The sequence below is a fragment of the Castor canadensis genome, chromosome 8, assembly GCF_047511655.1.
Source record: "Castor canadensis chromosome 8, mCasCan1.hap1v2, whole genome shotgun sequence".
Lineage (NCBI taxonomy): Eukaryota > Metazoa > Chordata > Mammalia > Rodentia > Castoridae > Castor > Castor canadensis.
The window spans coordinates 149,040,663-149,058,529 of NC_133393.1; the positions used below are offsets into that span (position 1 = coordinate 149,040,663).

A 17,867-nucleotide genomic window follows, 5' to 3' on the forward strand; every position below is an offset into this window, starting at 1 on the left:
CTCGGGACGGCGTGTACCCGATGCTTTTCCCAAATCACCAAGAACCCTTCGGATCGCTGACCTATTCCTCCCAAAGACCGCACCCATGGACTGGTGTTTTTCAAAGGAGATCCCACCGGGCGCGGTTCAATTGCAGGTTCCTGGGCCCGCCCCTCCCCATTGCATAGCATTCCCACGGAAGCGCCCGGGATCGGGATCGCTCCTTTAACAAGTTCCGGCTGTTTTTCTGTCCGTGAAGTCAGAGCCACCCGGAAAGCCGAGAGACGGCGCTTCCAGGGAGCTGGAGGACCCGCGGGCCGGAGGGGGCCGCTCTCTCCCGGCCCGTGCGTCTCGTTCCCGGAAGGGCAGCTCTGTCCGCGGATGGGCCGCGCTCGTCTGCTCTCTTCCGCTTCCGGTGTCCCCTACAGTCATGGCCGCCGCCGCTGCCGCCAGTGCTGGGGAGCCCCCGTCCCCTGATGAGTTGCTCCCGAAAGGCGATGCCGAGAAGACGGAGGAGGAGCTGGAGGAGGACGACGACGAGGATGTACTAGTGCCCCGTGGGGCGCGGGGCGGGGAGCGGGCCCGCCCGGGGGTGTGGGCTCCGCGTGCTGCGGGATCCGGGCAAAGGCGGCGGAGGCTCCGGGAGGCGGGGTTAGGGACCCCACTGGGCCCGGGTTGCCCTAGCTCCGGGGGGCTCGGGCAGCTCGGCCAGGGGTGGATGCCGCTGCCCCGGCCATGACCGCTCCTCCTCTGCCACAGCTAGATGAGACCCTGTCGGAGAGACTGTGGGGTCTGACGGAGATGTTCCCGGAGAGGGTCCGGTCCGCGGCCGGAGCCACTTTTGATCTCTCCCTCTTTGTGGCTCAAAAAATGTATAGGTAAGGGACAAAGTCAGAACTGGAGGGGGGCGGGTCATGGGGGTGACGGAATGATCACGGGCTCTGGACGCAGCAGACTTGGGTTTGAGTGACCTTGGACTAATTGTATTAACCTTTCCGTTTCTTTTTCTGAAAGTGGAGGTAAGAACCTGGCAGAGTCGTTATAGGGATCGTTACAGGTTATCTGAGATGATTACTCTATAAGCAGTTTTGTGAGAACTCAGGACACTGAACTGCTAGCACTAGATAGTAGGGCGCCCAGGACTGCCCCTCTTGCCTCTGGTGGGAGTATGGCACAAAGAGTGGGTAGAACACGCTTATCGAGAACACTGGAGCGTGCAGGCAGAGGCTTGGCTACTGGTTCCTTCCTGCCTAATTTTCATGTTTGCATCTCTCTGTGCTTACCCTCCCTCTGCAGATTTTCCAGGGCAGCCTTGTGGATTGGGACCACGTCCTTTATGATCCTGGTTCTTCCTGTTGTCTTCGAGACTGAAAAGTTGCAAATGGAACAACAGCAGCAACTGCAGCAGCGGCAGGTAAGCCCAGAATCTGGGCTTTTTGCCAGTAGTGGGGACAAGAGTTACTTATTTCTCCAGCAGGAGGCTGGCAGTATGGGTGGGGTTTGGGATTAGCTTCACTGCTCAGCATTGTTTTTGTAGACAGGTGTGCACTGTCAGGTGTGATGAAACTCTGTATGAAAACGTCGGCAATGTCTTACCCCTCTTTTTCTTTTCCAGATACTTCTAGGGCCTAACACAGGGCTGTCAGGAGGAATGCCAGGAGCTCTACCTTCACTTCCTGGAAAGATCTAGATTGTTACTGCTATATTTGAGCATTTGAGCTGTCTTGGTGGGAGAATTTTGAAATTTGAGTTATGTTGGAACTGCTGGTTTTTTTTTGTTGTTGTTGTTTTTCAACTTTGGCACATTGATCTGTCTAAACCTGGTGGGGAAAATTCTCCAGACCTCATTGTCTCAAGGAGACTCCCAACTTTTAACTATGCCCTCCACACAGCCCTCACTCTGACACCAGAGTGCAGCTATACAGACAGTAATTCCAGCTCAGGCCACCCTACTCTTTTCAGTAAATTGCTCATAACATGAAGATCTCCTCACTATCCCATTGTGGGGTAGAAATCCATGTGAGTGGGAGGAAAGCACCCGTTAACTTTCTTTTTTTTTTTTAAAGAATGGAGATGTCTGGGAGGGACATGCACACAATATAAAACTGACAAAATGTGTTACAGCAGTAGCATAAAGCAGCCATCGGGAATCCCTGTATTGGAGAGGAGGGAGTCTGGCTGCAGCTTCAGCCACAGAAGGGGATGACAGGGACTGTGGAGGACAGAGCAGGAGCTCATTTTGGCTACTGTACCTGTGTGTGTGCGTGCGTGCGTGTGTGTGTAAAAAAAAAAAAAAAGTCAATGCTCACTTTTTGTATTTAAATATTAAAAAATGATTCCAACTCAAACTGTCACCCCTGTGCTTGTGATAAGTACTTCACAATTACTCAGACCATTTTAGAAAACCACAAACAGTCCATGTAGTATTTCTCTTGTCTAGGCCAGCACCTCCATCTTAACACTGATCTATCTCATAGGCCTAAGTTAGTGAAGTTTCCAAAAATGGAAAAGAAAATTCACTTTTGGCCAAGTTCATCCTTATAGCAATCTCTGCCCTAAACTGAAGTAATCACTTTCAGATCCACCAGCAAAGGACTGTGTACTTGCAGTCTGTGGAACCTTTTTGCGACCTTGTTTTTAAATGAGTTCAAATGCAGCCTGGTCTTTGAACTTTGCAGGTTTTTTTTAATAGAAACTGCTCAGCATCAAACGTACTGAGCCTTTTATGTGCAACATTTACCAAAATGCTATGCCATTTAAGAGGCAGTATTAATCCTATCACAGAGGATAAAACAGAAAGGTTAAGTAATTTGCACAAGGCCTCACAGTTAAGTGCTGAACCTGGATGCCAAAGTAACCTCTGAATTAGGGCCCTACTGTGCACTTATAGGGAGTCTGGGCACCAAGTTAAGGTGCAGGATCTTTCACTTGTTAACTAGAGAAAAACAGCCAACAATCAGGGAGGTAAAAAGCTGTACTTAGTGTATGGGTTTTTCAAGTTGTAAAGCATTTTTGTAAATTAAGGTAAACTGAAAAGTGCCTCAGTGGCCCCCTTTTTTTTTTTTGACTTTGAAGACAAGAGTCTATGTAGCCCAGGTTGGCCTTGTGATCTTCCTGCCTCTGTCCCCAGTGCTGAGATGATAGACATGTACCACCATTCCCAGCTCAGGGGCATGTTTTTGAATTTGGATTTTTTTAGGTAAGAAGTTTGATTAGAGCATAATATATCTTTAAAAGGTGACTTATGATAGTAATGAGTTCCCTTTAAAGCAACATCATACTAGTATTTTTCTCTACATAATTACAATAGATCCTTCAGTATCCCATTCTTTCCCTTTTACATAATTACAGTAGACTCTTGGTATCTTATCTATGGGTATGTGGTTCCAAAGACACTGACATTGGAAAATCACAAATGCTCTGGATGCTGGTGGAGTGAGTGGTTCAAGTGGTAGATCACCTGCCTGGCAAATGTGAGGCCCTCAGTTCAAACCCCAGTGCTGACAAATGCTCAGGATGCATAGAGGTCAGTACTGTACTGCGCATGCTTGATTAATTTTTCCCAAAGTGCTGCCCAACTTCTGCTAAAGAAAGGTGCCTTTCAACAAATGCAAGATCTTTGCTTCATTTAAATTAAGCACACTGAGCTGGTGGAGTGGCTCAAGTGGTAGAACACCTGCCTAGCAAGTGTGAGGCCCTGAACCACCAAAAAAATAAGCATATAATGTTCTTTTTGGCTTGGGAAGATTGCCCTAACTTATACCTTGCTTTTGGGAGGCATATTTTTCCAACATGAAGGGCAGGGAAGCAGATTTAAGCACAACCAACAGTAATGGGGGACTGAGTCCATATCAACTGAGCTGTGTAATATGTGCATGGAAATTAAAATTTTGGTTTGAAGTTTCTGAATTTTTTTTAACTACATACTTGGTCAAAACTGCATGTAATAAATCTATGAGTGAGGTGGACTTACTATATAGAACTCAGGCAGACAGAAATGCACATACAGACTTTTCCATTTTTAATATTTGGTTAAACAAAATACATCTTTTGTAAACAAACCCAGCACAAGGCCAACAGAAAAAAAGGGGATAAAAGCAAGAAAACAAAGCCTAGGGTTGCCCCTTTCTGGGCATCAGGGTCAGACCTGCCCCCTTCCTTAAAGGAAGTGGGGCTTTTTGCCCTTGGGCATCAGCATGGGTCCCTGTTCCTAAGCACCAGAATTGGATATGAACAGAGAAACCAGCCCTGAAATGTTTTAGCGTCTTTGCATATCCCATTGGCTCATGGACTCCACGTGCATGGGACGCTGAAGTGCAATTTGCACGGTCCCAAGCAGATTGATGGAGAGAAGCTTCCTCTTCCCAGGAAATGGCTTACTAACACCGATGGTGCCAACAGACCCAAGGTCCTGCTTGTGACAATCAGCAAGGGTGGCTGTAACTTCTGGCTGGTGGTTGTTGGAATGTCATTGTGCAGGAGTGGAGCTCCCTGTGGTGCCAAGCAGGTCTGGGGTAGAAAATGGTGCAGAAGAGACTGCGGCCAGCTGCTGAGAAAGCATAACGAGTAGCCGCGTGGGGCCTTGTTGGATTGAAGATACATGTGCAGAAAAAGTGCTGGTGTAAACATGCACTGCTGTCACAGTGGGGAGAAAGCCCCAGCCTCCCCCCATTAAGCTTGCTCAGGATCAACATGCAAGCCCCAGGCTGGCTCTGCTGCTGGAGCGACGTCTGGCCAGTGGGGCAGGTCTCAGACCTGCCAAGACCTTGCATCTATAAGGGCTGGCCAGGTCACCCCTGCCTGCCCACCTGCCTTGAGGCAACCACAGCCACTCTGGTGACACTTATGGTAGGATACTTATTTTCTCTTTTTGTTTTCCAAAGTTACAGGAGAAAAGTGGCTTACAGGTATTTCAAGAGGTAGGGGGTGGGCCAATCCTCAGCTGATCAGTAAAGGAAACTGCATGAAGACGACAACCCAGGTCCTCTAACAATGTACATCACCACTCACTCGAGGGCTCTGCTCCTTGTCACTACAGTCACAGCCTCCAAATCTAAGACTTACCAGTTCTAGCTGCTCTTAAACTGAGAAGCGTATGTTCACATCACTTTCCTCACTCAACTCTGGCTCAAATTAGCAAAATCTGACATCAAGAGTAGACTTTTTTTTTATTTTTCCAGAGGGGATCAACTGGGAAAATTGTCTCTTTTCCTCGTCTTTTGCCCCAGAGCCTCCTGAATCAATGTAGTGAAATGGTAGGGACAAAACTGGAGTGAAAAAAGCCACCCCAATTGTCCCCATGTGGCCATAGCCACATTCTCTTAGGTATCTATCTTACCTTTATCTTATTAGAATATTGTGGGATTCAAACACCTGGCTTGGAATTTAGAGAACTTTTTACTATAAAACTCCAAAGCTGGCTATAAACCAACCTTAAAAATGGGGGAAGGGATGGTGTTACGGTTGCAGGCGGCACGTGGTGCCACTGCTGGGTTTTGGAGACAGTTTCCTGAGAGAGCTTATGCTCTGGGTCTTTCCAGCCAGTCACTGGGCTCTGCAACCCCTGGTGCCACAGGAGAGGAAAGAGGAAGTAGCCTCTCTGTGAGTCTGGAGCAGCAGTGACAACTCCAGCAGAACTTGTGTCAAGTCCTTATAGAAAGGAGAAAGTCAGCAAGGACCCATCTTGCCTCCCTCTCCTCTCTCTGAAATAGAACAAAGGCTTTTGATGGCTTGCTTGGAATTCCTACCTTCCTTCCCCAGGCACATACAACATTGGGTGGTTCTTGTAACAGTCCACTCATCTGTCCTATTGCACTGGCAAATCTGAAGGGGAAACCCGATGAGATGTTCAGGAAGTGGCCAGAGAGACCCACGTAGAGGCCACAGCACGTCACAGAGGCTGGAGGGCTGAAGCGAGGGGCAGGTTGGGTAGAACTGTGCTACACGTCAGCTCTCCAACTCTGACGGGCTTCCACCTCTTCCGGTACCACCAGTAGGAGTTCACAGTTCTTTCCGCGCAAATGATGTTTTAGAAATTTCCTAAGCAAAAAGGAATAGTGAGAGAAAATGAAATGCTGGTGAGTGGCAAATTCCAGTCTTGGGGCTACATATTCACCAGAACCCTTATCATTTATACCTTCCACAATCCTAAAACATTCTAGTGATGATTGATTTTTGGAGGGTTCCACATTTGGTTACTGCTCTGTCTGTTCAGTTAGTCTCATTTCTGCTCATTCTCATATACTGCTCTAATAGTAGCTTGTTCTGTGATGAACAGAACACAAAGTGGACTGGGCAATGATGGCTCACACCTGTAATCCTAGCTACTAGGGAGGCTAAGATTGGGAATATCAAGGTTTGCAGGATTCCATCTTAACAGAAAAAAACTGTTCACGGTAGCATGGGCATCTGTCATCCCAGCAATGGCAGGAAGTATAAATTAGAGGAAATGAAGTCTAGGCTGGCCTGGGCAAAAAATGAGACCCTGTGTCCAAAAAGGCCAGAGCAAAAAAGGCTGGAGGCGTGGTGCAAGTGGTAGAGCGCCTGCCTAACAAACACGAAGCCCTGAGTTCAAACACCCATACCACCAAAAAAATAACAAAAAATGTAAGTATACACCAAGTCAGACATGGTCACATATGCCTATAATTCCACCACTTAGGAGTCTGAAGCAGACTAGGCTACATAGTGAAATGCTGGCTCAGAACAAAAAACAATCAAAAAAATATACAAAGTATTCTAATGATTTAAAAAAAAAAAAAACTTCTTTAGACCCAGGGATAGTTAGCCCTCTGTGGCCTGGATGTTTGTCTTCCGTTCTCTGAACTGGCAATAACATGGTTCCAGTTGTCTAAATGAAGAGAACATGACAATGCCAGCCCCAATAGACTAGAAGGCCAATATCCCAGGCTGTGGAACATGCCTAACAAAGGGACAAAAGTCGTGATGAAGGTCAGTCAAGTCTGAGATCCTGTGATTCAAAGGCAGGGAGAGAATCCAAGGACACAGGAGTTTCATTTCCTTTGTCAAATAATCAAATCCTCCAGTGTACCAAATGAGGAAGCTTAGCAGCTTGGCCACACATGGGGGTTACCTGAGCTCACTCTCGCCTCCAATCCACTCAGGCATCTTGAGTTTGGAGTCGAGGTTGTAGTAGGCCCCTCCTACCTCTCGAACACAGATCCAGTGCTGCCTTTTGAGAGGCAATTTGAGTGGACCCCAGCACAGGCTGGAGGGCAGGTTCATGATGAAGCCCATGACATTAGTGAGGGCAATGATACCGACATCTCTGCAGAAGAGAAATGGGGTCAGGCTCTGAGGCAGCCAACCTTCAAGGGTCCCCCCACCACCCCGACCCTGTCCAACACACACACACACACACACACACACACACACACACACACACACACACAGAAAGAGAGAGAGAGAGAGAGAGAGAGAGAGAGAGAGAGAGAGAGAGAGAGAGAGGCACCCACAGCTTGCACAGTGACCTGCTGTTCCCCATCAAGTCAAGCCTGGTTCTTGTTACCTGCGCTTGTCCCACCAAACAGCTTCATAGCCTTTGGTTTGAAGTGCTGCCATAATGACATTCACATCGTAGTTCCCATTTCCCAGCATGCTCTTCTTGTGGGGTGTCACCATGGTGTTTGGAGACAACCTACAAATGTGAAAAGGGGAGGGAGGGCTGAGACTTGCTAGTCTGCTTGACCTCTCCAGCCCAGAGAGTACTTCATACCACTTGCCTGGAAACTGGCTTCCCCGACTAAGTATAGTTCTATCAGTTTCTAAGTATTCTGTTCTCTGGGTCCCAGCTGCCCTAGGGATTACATTTTTTTTTTTTTTTGGCAGTACTGGGGGTTGAACTCGGGGCCTATACATTGAGTCACTCCACCAGCCCCTTTTATGATGGCCTTTTTCAAGATAGGGTCCCAAAAGGATTATAGGCATGAGTCACCAGCATTAGTTTCTTTTTCTTTTTCTTTTTTTTTTTGGCAGCACTGGGGTTTAAACTCAGGGCCTCACACTTGCTAGGCAGGTGCTCTTATTGCTTGAGCCACTCCACCAGCTCGGGATTACCTCTTTTTACAGGGAACAATGATTTAGGAGGGGTGGAATCCACCTGCCTCCTTTTAGAAAGTTTGAGTACAGTAAAGTGAATGGACATAAAGAATGTTCTAATTCATGAAATCCCCAGCCTGCTGTGGCCTTTCTTCCTGCCTTGATAGAAGCCTTGTTTGTTTGCAGTACTGGGGTTTGAACTCAGGGCCTCTTGCTGGGCAGGCGCTCTACCACTTGAGCCACTTCAACTAACCCTTTTTTGTGTTGGGTATTTTTGAGATAGGGTCTCTCAAACTATTTGACTGGGCTGCCCTTCAAACCTCAATCATCCTGATCTCTGCCTCCCAAGTAGCTAGGATTACAGGTGTGAGCCACCGACACCTGGTAAGCCTTTTTGTTTTTAACATTGGAAGACAGTATATGATGCTTTCACTTACACGGGTAGTAACTGTTGCCACTCCTGGTTTTTATAGTTTAAATGCTTTCCATTTAAGGCTTGCACATTGGTAGTCATTAAGTACTCAAAAGCATATAATGAACCAGGCAGGCAACACAAATGCATGAACTGGGGTGAGAAGCAAGGCAATAAAAACTAGTAGTAAGGCCTGTGTTAAACTGGGATGCAGAACTAGCTAAAGGCATTCCAAACATGTATGTGTGTAGTACGTGAAAAAAAATTTGAAAAAACATGAAAACAGCTTGGTCTGGTGTGCATGCCCGCAATCCCAGCACTCAGTAGACTGAGAGAGGAGGATTTCTAGGTTGAGGTCAGCCCAGATGACAAAGTGAAACTCTGTCTCAAAAAAAACCCACAATAATTGAAACAAAACAAAACAACAACAACAAAAAGCAAATTTTGTGTCAGACAAACAAAACTCAGTTGCAGCCCTGGGTAGCCCACCAGTTTTCAACCACTTTCTGCAGGTCTCTTTGGCAATTCCATTTTCAAGCAAAGCCTATGCTGATGGCATTTCCAATCCTACTATTTCACTAGCATAGGTTTCTTAAGCCAGGAGATAAGGATGTCTTGAAGGGTGGGTTAGCATGTTGTTGGCCTTCCAGGGAAGGGAGGATAAGAAATGTGGGAAGTTCCTCAGACAAAAGGAGGGCAGGTGTCCAGGAGGCTGCAAAGTGCCATCTCCAGAGGGAATCCAGACTTTAGGCCAAGGATGTCAAGTCTAAAAATGTTTTATAAAACTTCTCTCAGGCTGGAGGTGTGGCTCAAACATAAAGCTCTGAGTTCAAACCCTCAATACCATCAAAAAACAAAACAAAAAAACCACTTCATACATAGCAACAATACAGATATATATACATATATTTTGGTGGGACTGGGGTTTGAACTAAGGACTCTGCATTTGCAAAGCAGGTGCTCCACCACTTGAACCACACCTCAAGTCCATTTTGGTCTGGTTATTTTGGTGATGGGAGGGGGGGGTGTCTCTTGAACTATTTGCTCAGGCTGGTCTTGAACCACATTCCTCCTGATCTCAGCCTCCCAAGTGATTAGGATTACAGGCATGAGCCACGAGGCACCTGGCTCTGTTCTTTTTTTTAAAGACAGTGCTAGGGCCTCATGCATGTCACACAAGTGCTCTACCACTGAGCCATATCACCAACCAGCCACATATTGGTATTTCAAACATAAAACACTAACTCTTATCATTCCTAAAACCATCCAATCTGCCCAAAGCACTTAAATGCAATGTAAACTACTTCACTTGCTGACCTCCTCTATCACCTCTGCAAGGTACCCCTCTTCCTTCTTTCTGTTCCTTGAATACTCAAGGCTCTTTCTCGCTTTGCACTTTCTTGCTGTTTGCTGTAAGGAATGTTCTTCCCATCAGTAGTTACCTGCTTTACTACTTACTCATTATTTAGGTCTCATGTTACTGTGATACACAGGCCTTTTTTGACCACCAAACCTCAAGTTTTTCTCAGTCATTTCCTCATATATCCACCTTTATTAATGCTGTTCATGTTTTCTCATCTGTTTTTCCACACTAGCAGGCCAGCAGTGGCCTTGTCCACTCAACACTATATTGCTGGGGACTAAAGGGAGCCTGGCACATGACAAACAGATGCTCAAACAATGTTTGTTGGAATCCTCTCTATATTTATTTTTATTATATCTCTTCCTCTAGAAATATCAGTTTTCTTAAAAGTAAGATAAGGCTTAGCTACCTATAGCCACAGCAGATGGAAGAATCCAACAGGGTTCTACCCCTTATTGAAAAATCAGTGCTAAGCACTATAATAGATGCTTTAATGTGTGTGCATTTAATCCTCACAACAAACATGTGAGGGTATAAATGATTTCTACTTCACAAGTCAAAACCCGAGGTTTAGCTGACTTGTCTATAAGCACTTACCAATGACAGAACGAGGATTCAAATTTGGATTCATGTGATACTGAAGTCATGCTGCTGTCTTATAGCGGGGACCCAAGAGTCACAGTGGGAGCTTGCTATGAGAAGAAGGCCAGCTGAGTCCATGAGGACTGAGGTTAAAACACAGCTTCACAGGACAAATGCTCTCTTCCCCACTGCCACTGTGAGAAAGCAGTTTTCTCTGAAGGCTCAACTCAAGCTCTAGCAGGTTCTGTCCCTCAACCCACTCTTCAGTAGCCTCTCATTCCTTTCCGTGAAGTCTCTGACCAGTACATGAAAGAAGTCTCCCTCACGGACAGTGCTGAGTCTTCTACCTCCCCCTATCTACCTCACATGTTGAAGCAATGCTCCTGGTTCTATGCTCCTTATCGGGAGACTTGGAGTTAAGCAAGTAGACTGGTTTCCTATAGGTATTGTGGGAGTCCCTAATATGTATTCTTCATCTTTAGCCTCCAGGAAGGGGGGGTTACATAATACACTTCAGTTTCCAAACACAATCCACCATACAAACATTTGCTCTTAAGGACTGGTGTTCCAAGGATCTCTGTTCCCTGGCCTTCATCTCATATCTCAGATTCAAATCCTGTCCTGTTTCCTTCTACTACCTTTCCCCTAACTGGAGGTCCCTCACCTCACACCTGGACACCAGTTCTTAAACTTCTTCTTCCTTGCTTCCAAACTCTCCTGACATTCAGCCTGAATGTTCCTGCCATGTTCACCAAGGCATCATTTCAATCACTTCTACAAAAAACAACAACAAAAAACTGGACAGTAGAGCTAACTGCCTGATTAGCTACCTCTGAATCCCCCAGCTCTGCTCAGCCCACCACTGCTCTCTCATGGGGCTTAGCACACTTCAAGCCCCACAACCATGTGGCCTCTTTTATACTTCTTCTGGCTCCAAGCCAAATTCCACAGCCTCTTCAAGCTCCACCTCACATTTTATCTCTTCCATGGTATGTTTCCTGACTCCTCTCTGAAAAAGGAGGGAGCCTGGGAGGTCCATACATACATCTGAATTCACATCCAAGCTCCATCAATACTAACTGTGACACTGAATCCTCAGGTCAGCTTCTTTATCTGTAAAAATAGGCAAGATCTCTACTTTTGAAGAACACTGAAGAACCCACTTTACATACATCCAACAGCAAATCCATGAAGCTCTTTTACTGTTATCCCTCAGCTAGACATTGGCAATTGAGTGAATAAACACGCTGTCCAAACCAATCAATACAGGAAATACTGAGAACAGTTCCCATGCCATTCTAGAGGGTGGTGACCACAACTTAAGTACTTGCTTTTACTTTAACAGTAATCAAATGCCCAGTGGGTTTGCTGCTTCCAAGGGTTTTATCCTTCAATTCTTCCAACAATTTGAGACAAAGTAAATAAGGAAGCTGAAGTGCAAAGGTTACAGTAATTTGCAGTTATGCACAGCTAGTGACAGACCCAGGATTCAACCTCTAAATGTGAGTCAATACTAAACTGTTCTCTGGATATTTTGCTACACTGGTCCAACTGCACTCCATGGGATCCTACTGATTCCAATGGAAAGTTTTCTTGAGACTCCTTGGCAAATTCCTATTCAGAACTGTCTTACTGATTTCCACAGAAATTCCTCAAAGTCAGAGGTTGGAGCTGGGAGATCTTAAGAGATCCAAGATGGGATGTATCCAGGCCTCCACTAATGTCCACACCCTCAGGTAAGTCCCTGGTCCTCTCCCATGGTTACTACTGTGCCTGGCTATGGTGATGATTTTGGATTTTAATTAAAAGGGAGATGGAGATTCTTTTTCTCCTTTAATTCTCTATTTTCTTTTACCAGGTTTAAGGAAATGAGACATTACAAAATACAGCCTAAAATTTCCTGATGTTTCTAAATAAAACACAGATTATAGTGTCAATCACAGAAGTATTCCATACGTGTTATTATTAATAATGAGTTTGTTTAGCCCCTGGATGAACTATCCAAATCCCTAGGAGTTAATACGCAGCAGCTTTTTTCATTTGTAGTCACCACACTTTTAAATGTGGCTCCCTTTCAGGGACCTTATGGAGAAGCTGGAGTACTTAGCCTTTGTTGTACAGAATGCTGGTTGTTCACCAGCATCCCTAATCTCTGTTCCTTCCAACTTTCATTACTGTTTCCCACACACCCATACTAAGCTAGTTTTCATTTAGTCAGATTTGGGGGGAGGGGGAGTTGTGGGGGTACTGAGGATTGAACTGAGGGTTTTGAGCTCTACTACTTGAGTCACATCCCCAGCCTTTTCTTTTTTTTGTGGCACTGTGGCTTGAACTCAAGGCTCACACTTGCTAGGCATGCACTCTACCACTTGAACCACTCTGCCAGCCCTTTTTTGTGTTAGGTATTTTCCAGATAGGGTCTCACAAACTATTTGCCCAGGCTGGCTTTGAACCTCGAGAGTCCTATTTCTGCCTTCTGAATACCTACGATTACAGGCATGAGCCAGTGGTGCCCGGCCCCAGTTCTTTTGCTTTTAGTTTGTTTTTCAGATAGGGTCTCCTGCTAAATTTGTCTGACCTGGCCTTAAACCTTGATTCCGTCTCTGCGCCCTGAAAACCTGAAATTACAAATGTGAACTACCATGTTTGGCTCAGAATTTAATAGCTATTCTATTTGGGCACTAGCTGCACTAACATTTAACCAGTAAAAAATTGGGAAGAGTATAGTGAAAATGTTTGAGGCCTTAGCATCTTAAAAACAACCTAGCAAAAATACTACAGACTAGGGATGTAGCTCAGTGGTGGAGCACTTGCCCAGCCAGCATGAGGCCCTGGGTTTGATCCCCAGAACCCCAAGAAAATACATAAAATGATACTGCATCATTTGACTTCCATGATTCTTCTTTTTTCCAAAGCTTAGACACATATATGTGAAACGTATTCAGTCAAACATCCTCACACATATGCATACACACTGGTGACACTTGCCCAGTGTCTCTGATCTTTTCTCCTGGACTGAGCTCAGTATACCTGACTCCTCTTTCCTGTCCCCTTGTTGCTGACCAGTCATTAACTAACTCAGTTCTAAGTTCCTACTCATTTCTGTTCCAAGCATGAGTCATTTTATGCCAACAACTATTGAAACCCCACCCTACTTTTCTACTTTTCCTCTTTTATCTAACTAAAATTCACCTGCTAAGATGAACTTCCTCTGACTAAACAGCACTTACCAACATTTTCTTCCCATTTCTACCACTTATTAGCCAAATCTTCAAAACAGCATAGAACTTGCAGTCTTTGAACCTAACATTACCTAGTTAAATTTGTCAGCTTTACCTCTCTGTCAAGATGTGAAGAGAACATCTTTTCACTTTTAAATTGCTCCAAATTCCACGGCTTTCACTTCACCTGAATCACTTCTCAAGGCCTGCTCAGTGTACGGCTTGGAGATGTCCTGTTCAGCTTGTTTCCTATCCAGTGCCTCCCAGTGCCTGGCACACCACAGTCAATGTTTGTCTAGAAAATTCCATGTTCTCACCTTCACCTCTTCTCCCTTTGCTTTTTCCTCTGGATTCCTTCCACGCTTTTTTTTTTGTTCCTACCTATCTACACAGAATCTTTTCAAATAAAAATACTCTATATAGAACTTCACTTCTGGAATTCTCTACGTACTGGCTTGCTTTTCTCAGAGGTGGTTCTTTATACTGTGCTGATACGGAATGCAGGAGTGCAGTATGATTTGTGAAAGGTTCAAACGGAAAAGGACCCTGGTTCAATGTGGGTGTTTAGCAGATAATCAGCATCTGTCATTCAGGGAAAACATCTCTGAAAGACTCTCTGCTATTACCCACAAACACTCCATGATCATAATCCAGGCCCCCCAGTCCTTCCCCCCTTTAATAGCTATCAGGGCAAACAGCTACTGATGCTATGATATCTGACAAGCTTTTCTAGTCTGCAGCAAGCAGCAAAAGCAATTAGGAGGCAGGCCCTGAAGTCACAAAGTCTGGATTCAAATATTACCATTAATAGTGCTCTGGCTCGAGCAGCAGAGCGTCTGCCTTGCAAGCATGAAGCCCTGAGTTCAAACCCCAGTACTGCCAAAGAAGAAACAAAAACATCTCTGTGAACTCATGGGCCACGATTTCCTCATCTGGAAAAAAATGGAGAACAGAGTCTACCTCCTAAGCTCAGTATAAGACCTCAAATAGCACAAGGGAGGCTGGAAGTAGTGCTTTGCACAAACTGTACATCAATTAGTGATGGCATCATGACTGTTCCCGTTGTCAATCAGGGGCCAAACTTGTAGAAACAAAAATGTGTCTACCTGAGGATACACAGAATGTGATGTTTCTTTACCAGTGGGTGAAACAGCAAATAAACTGAGTGCTAGTTTCCTAGCATCACCACTGACAGTTGTTCCAGGATCATTAGTGCATATTACAAGGTACCAAGCACATGCAGGTGCCTGCAGTGAATCCTTCCTTATCCCTAAGTTTAAGATGTGGAAACAAATCACAAATATCCAAGTAGGAATGTAAGAAATATTAATGGCTGGTTCAATGGGCTTGGTCCTTTCTCCTTTTTATCATGACTTAGTGATCTGAGATACATTATCTTACCTCCTAGGGCCCCATTTTCTGAAGGTGAACTCTACTTGTTGCCAGATAATGGCCATGATGCAAATGACACATTTGCTCTGCTAAAGTAAAGACATTATTCTGGTTATTGGCATTGGAAAGGAATTACACCATAGTTCTATGCACAAAAACAATTTTTTAAGAGAAGGCCTATGGTTCTTTCAGGGTAAATGGTCCACGTCTATTCTTCACAAATCTCAGGAAATAGTAGATTCTAGCTGTAATTCACATTTCTGTGGAGCAGTAAATTCATCTCTAAGTGAAGGGAATCAAAAAAGGTCCTCTGGAACGGTCAATATTTACAGTTTGAAGAATTCTTGGGCTTTCTTTGCCCTGAGGACTGAGGAAGTCAACCCTTTCTAGTTGGAATGATTAGATGAGCTCACTGCCAAAGTTGCTGTGTCCACCCAGATAATGCAGAACTAATTACCCAGGCCTTTGGTAAAGGAATTGTATTTATTTATTTATTTACTTATTTATTTTGAGATAAGAGTCTTGCTATACAGCCCTCCTATCTCAGCCTCCTGAGTGCCAGGTTTACAGGTATATGTCACCATACCTGGCCATTTTTACCCCTTTATCCTGCCTCAGTATAATATAATTATCTGCATACTTCATATATATAATCATTTGCCCATCTGGTAAAAAAATTTTAGGAAACCAAAGCAAAGAGCAAAAAGCAGAAGATCTATATGTGGGGTGATATCTGTTTTAAGTAGATCAGAAAAGCCATTTAAAATAAAGTACAAAAGGGAGGGGCCTGGAGTCAGTTCCAAATCACTGCCTTGCTAATCAGAAGCTACTTGGACAAATTGCCTGACCTTTCCGCCCACTTCTCTATCAGTAAAATAACAGTTGGGAGGGCCACACCAAACAATGTATGAGAAGCACCAAGGCCAGCACATGGCCTCACAGAAAAGCTAACCACTATGGGTACACCTTGCTTGTGGTACCCATCACGTCCCACCTTTGGTGACAAATGACCAAATGTGGACAAATCCTGTCCCCTTCTAGATTGTGAACTCCTTGATGGCAAGACTTGAGAGGGTGACATTATAGCATAGCAGCCAACAGCAGAGATACAAATCTGAATTCAATCCTGGCTTCAAAATATATTATGTTACTTTGGATAAATTAACACGCTTCCCTGAACCCTGTCTTCATGACAAAATGGAAAGAGCACAGAACAACATGGATTCCGCGGGGCTGTTAAGCAGATTACGAGAGATCACACAACTGAGGCCACTCCACAGCAAGTGGCCCACAAATGGTGTTATACTCCTACACCCCTTCTGCCTGCTGGCAGCATCTAGCTCTTTCCTGCAGGTTTGAAGGCTTATGTACCTGAGACATTGCCCCACCCACGCAAATTCAGAACTGCATCAAGTTGCCAAAGGCTGCCTACCTCTGGAAAATCTCCTGCAGTGTCTCCCTTGTGAAGGCAGTGCTGTCCTGGAAGACGTTGTTGAGGGCGTGGAGGGCACAGAGCTCCCTGCGCTGTTTCTCATGGTAGATCTGGGGGGGTGCTGCCTGGGGCAGCTCCAAGGATTCAGATTTGGCCTTGTCTCCTTTCCATGGCACGCAACTCATGTTTTTCGTTTTAGGTTCCAGAGAGGGCTGAAAACACCCCACACTTCCCTCCTGAGGAAGATGTACGTTGCTGTCTTTTCTGGATTCCTGAGGTCCACCCTATTCTCTGGTGTCAATAATTTATGCTTTGTCACTGGGAGAAAAGGTTGGAATCAAAAGAGGAAAAAAAAATCCACCTCTTCTCTCTTTGCAATAGAAAAATAACTTTTAGTTTATCTTGCTACTACTGTCAAAGTGCAGATATTTAAAAAAAAAAACATATAAAATGTATGATGCTGTTCGCCCTTTGCCCACCCTCCTCTCCCACCCCCCTTCAAAAAAAAAAACCCAGTTTCCTTTCAGTCTTTTCCTCTCTGCAAATGCCAACTAGGCCTCAATACTGGACTGAACGGAACTGGTCACATCGCTCCTTTTCTTCCATTTCGTTCCAATCACGACGCCACTGACTCAGAAGACAGTGCCTAGGTGGTGGATAAAATGCACAACTGGAGCAGCTACCGAGGGCCGGGCAGCGTGGGGTCGCAGGTCGCGCTGGGGCCTCGGGAGCAGCCCTCCATGCCCTCGGGCGCGGTGGCGAGGTGGACACGGCACGTCGCCTGCGGAGGTGACAACTCCGGTCAGCTCGGCGAGGAACCGAGCGGACCGAGGAAGGGACGCGGGGTGCCCGGCCCCTGCCCGCGAGAAGGCACTGCGCTAGCCCGGCAGGCCCGCGAGGGTGGGGCCGGACGTTCGCCTCGCCCTCCGCGGCCCGGGCCCACCCGGCTCGCCACCCCCACTCCGACCTCCCCGCCGTCACGTGAGTGTGAGCCTAGACGCCCTCTCGCTCTCCCCTTACCCGGCTCCCTGCCCCGCGGGCACAGCTCGCCGTCGCCCCGCCGGTCGCCCCCTCGCCGCCTCGGGCCGCCACCTGGGGCGCGCGCTGGCGGGCAGGCGGGCAGGCGGGCAGGCGGGCGGGCGCGCGTACCTAAGCCCGACGTCGGCAGCTCTCGCCCGGCGCGCGCTCCAGAAACGCCCTCCCGCGACGACCCCGCCCTCCCCGCCGCGGCGTCACATCTGACGTCAGCCTGACGTCAGCGGCGCCGGCTTTGGAGTAGGGCCGCCGTACATCTGCTGAGCCAGTTTTGGCAGCGCGGAGCGGCCTGAAGGCGCGGGGGTCGGGTGACTGCGCAGTGCGGGGTTGCGGAGCCCCGCGGCGGCGGAGGAGGAAAGAGATGGTGTCTGGCTTCTCGGCGGCTCCGCCCTG

The 17,867-nt window shown here is 46.4% G+C and overlaps 2 protein-coding genes across 4 annotated transcripts; one reads left to right on the forward strand and one right to left on the reverse strand.

Moving 5' to 3' along the window:
* The first annotated feature begins 367 nt into the window (after positions 1–367).
* On the forward strand, positions 368–2,333 carry Tomm22 (translocase of outer mitochondrial membrane 22). The gene is made up of 4 exons (XM_020173377.2): positions 368–523; positions 739–857; positions 1,276–1,393; positions 1,595–2,333. Exons 1-4 carry the CDS (start codon positions 410–412, stop codon positions 1,667–1,669), a joined length of 426 nt encoding a protein of 141 aa, XP_020028966.1. The 5' UTR covers positions 368–409; the 3' UTR covers positions 1,670–2,333.
* A 1,654-nt stretch (positions 2,334–3,987) lies between these two features.
* Josd1 (Josephin domain containing 1) lies at positions 3,988–17,727 on the reverse strand. Of its 3 annotated transcripts, XR_002212995.2 has the most exons (6): positions 17,460–17,560; positions 16,440–17,220; positions 7,508–7,636; positions 7,073–7,267; positions 5,727–6,018; positions 3,988–4,528 (listed from the first exon to the last, which is right to left on the reverse strand). XR_002212995.2 is itself a non-coding variant. In XM_074084506.1 (5 exons), exons 2-5 carry the CDS (start codon positions 16,622–16,624, stop codon positions 5,919–5,921), a joined length of 609 nt encoding a protein of 202 aa, XP_073940607.1. In that variant the 5' UTR covers positions 16,625–17,220; positions 17,589–17,727; the 3' UTR covers positions 3,988–5,918. The 3 variants fall into 3 exon arrangements, 2 of the variants coding, with proteins under 2 accessions (XP_073940607.1, XP_020029403.1); XM_074084506.1 differs by lacking the exon at positions 17,460–17,560 and adding an exon at positions 17,589–17,727 and having other exon boundaries at positions 3,988–6,018; XM_020173814.2 differs by having other exon boundaries at positions 3,988–6,018.
* Positions 17,728–17,867: the final 140 nt, after the last annotated feature.

What these genes read in the sequence shown, in the direction of transcription:
- Tomm22 (XM_020173377.2), top strand. Translation starts at nt 410, where the DNA reads ATGGCCGCCGCCGCTGCCGCCAGTGCTGGGGAGCCCCCGTCCCCTGAT. An exon ending in AGGAGGACGACGACGAGGAT is followed by an intron (nt 524 to 738) that starts GTACTAGTGCCC and finishes CCTCTGCCACAG; the next exon opens with CTAGATGAGACCCTGTCGGA. An exon ending in GTGGCTCAAAAAATGTATAG is followed by an intron (nt 858 to 1,275) that starts GTAAGGGACAAA and finishes CTCCCTCTGCAG; the next exon opens with ATTTTCCAGGGCAGCCTTGT.
- Josd1 (XM_074084506.1), bottom strand. Translation starts at nt 16,624, where the DNA reads ATGAGTTGCGTGCCATGGAAAGGAGACAAGGCCAAATCTGAATCCTTG. An exon ending in CTGCAGGAGATTTTCCAGAG is followed by an intron (nt 7,637 to 16,439) that starts GTAGGCAGCCTT and finishes TCACATTTGTAG; the next exon opens with GTTGTCTCCAAACACCATGG. An exon ending in GTTTGGTGGGACAAGCGCAG is followed by an intron (nt 7,268 to 7,507) that starts GTAACAAGAACC and finishes TCTCTTCTGCAG; the next exon opens with AGATGTCGGTATCATTGCCC.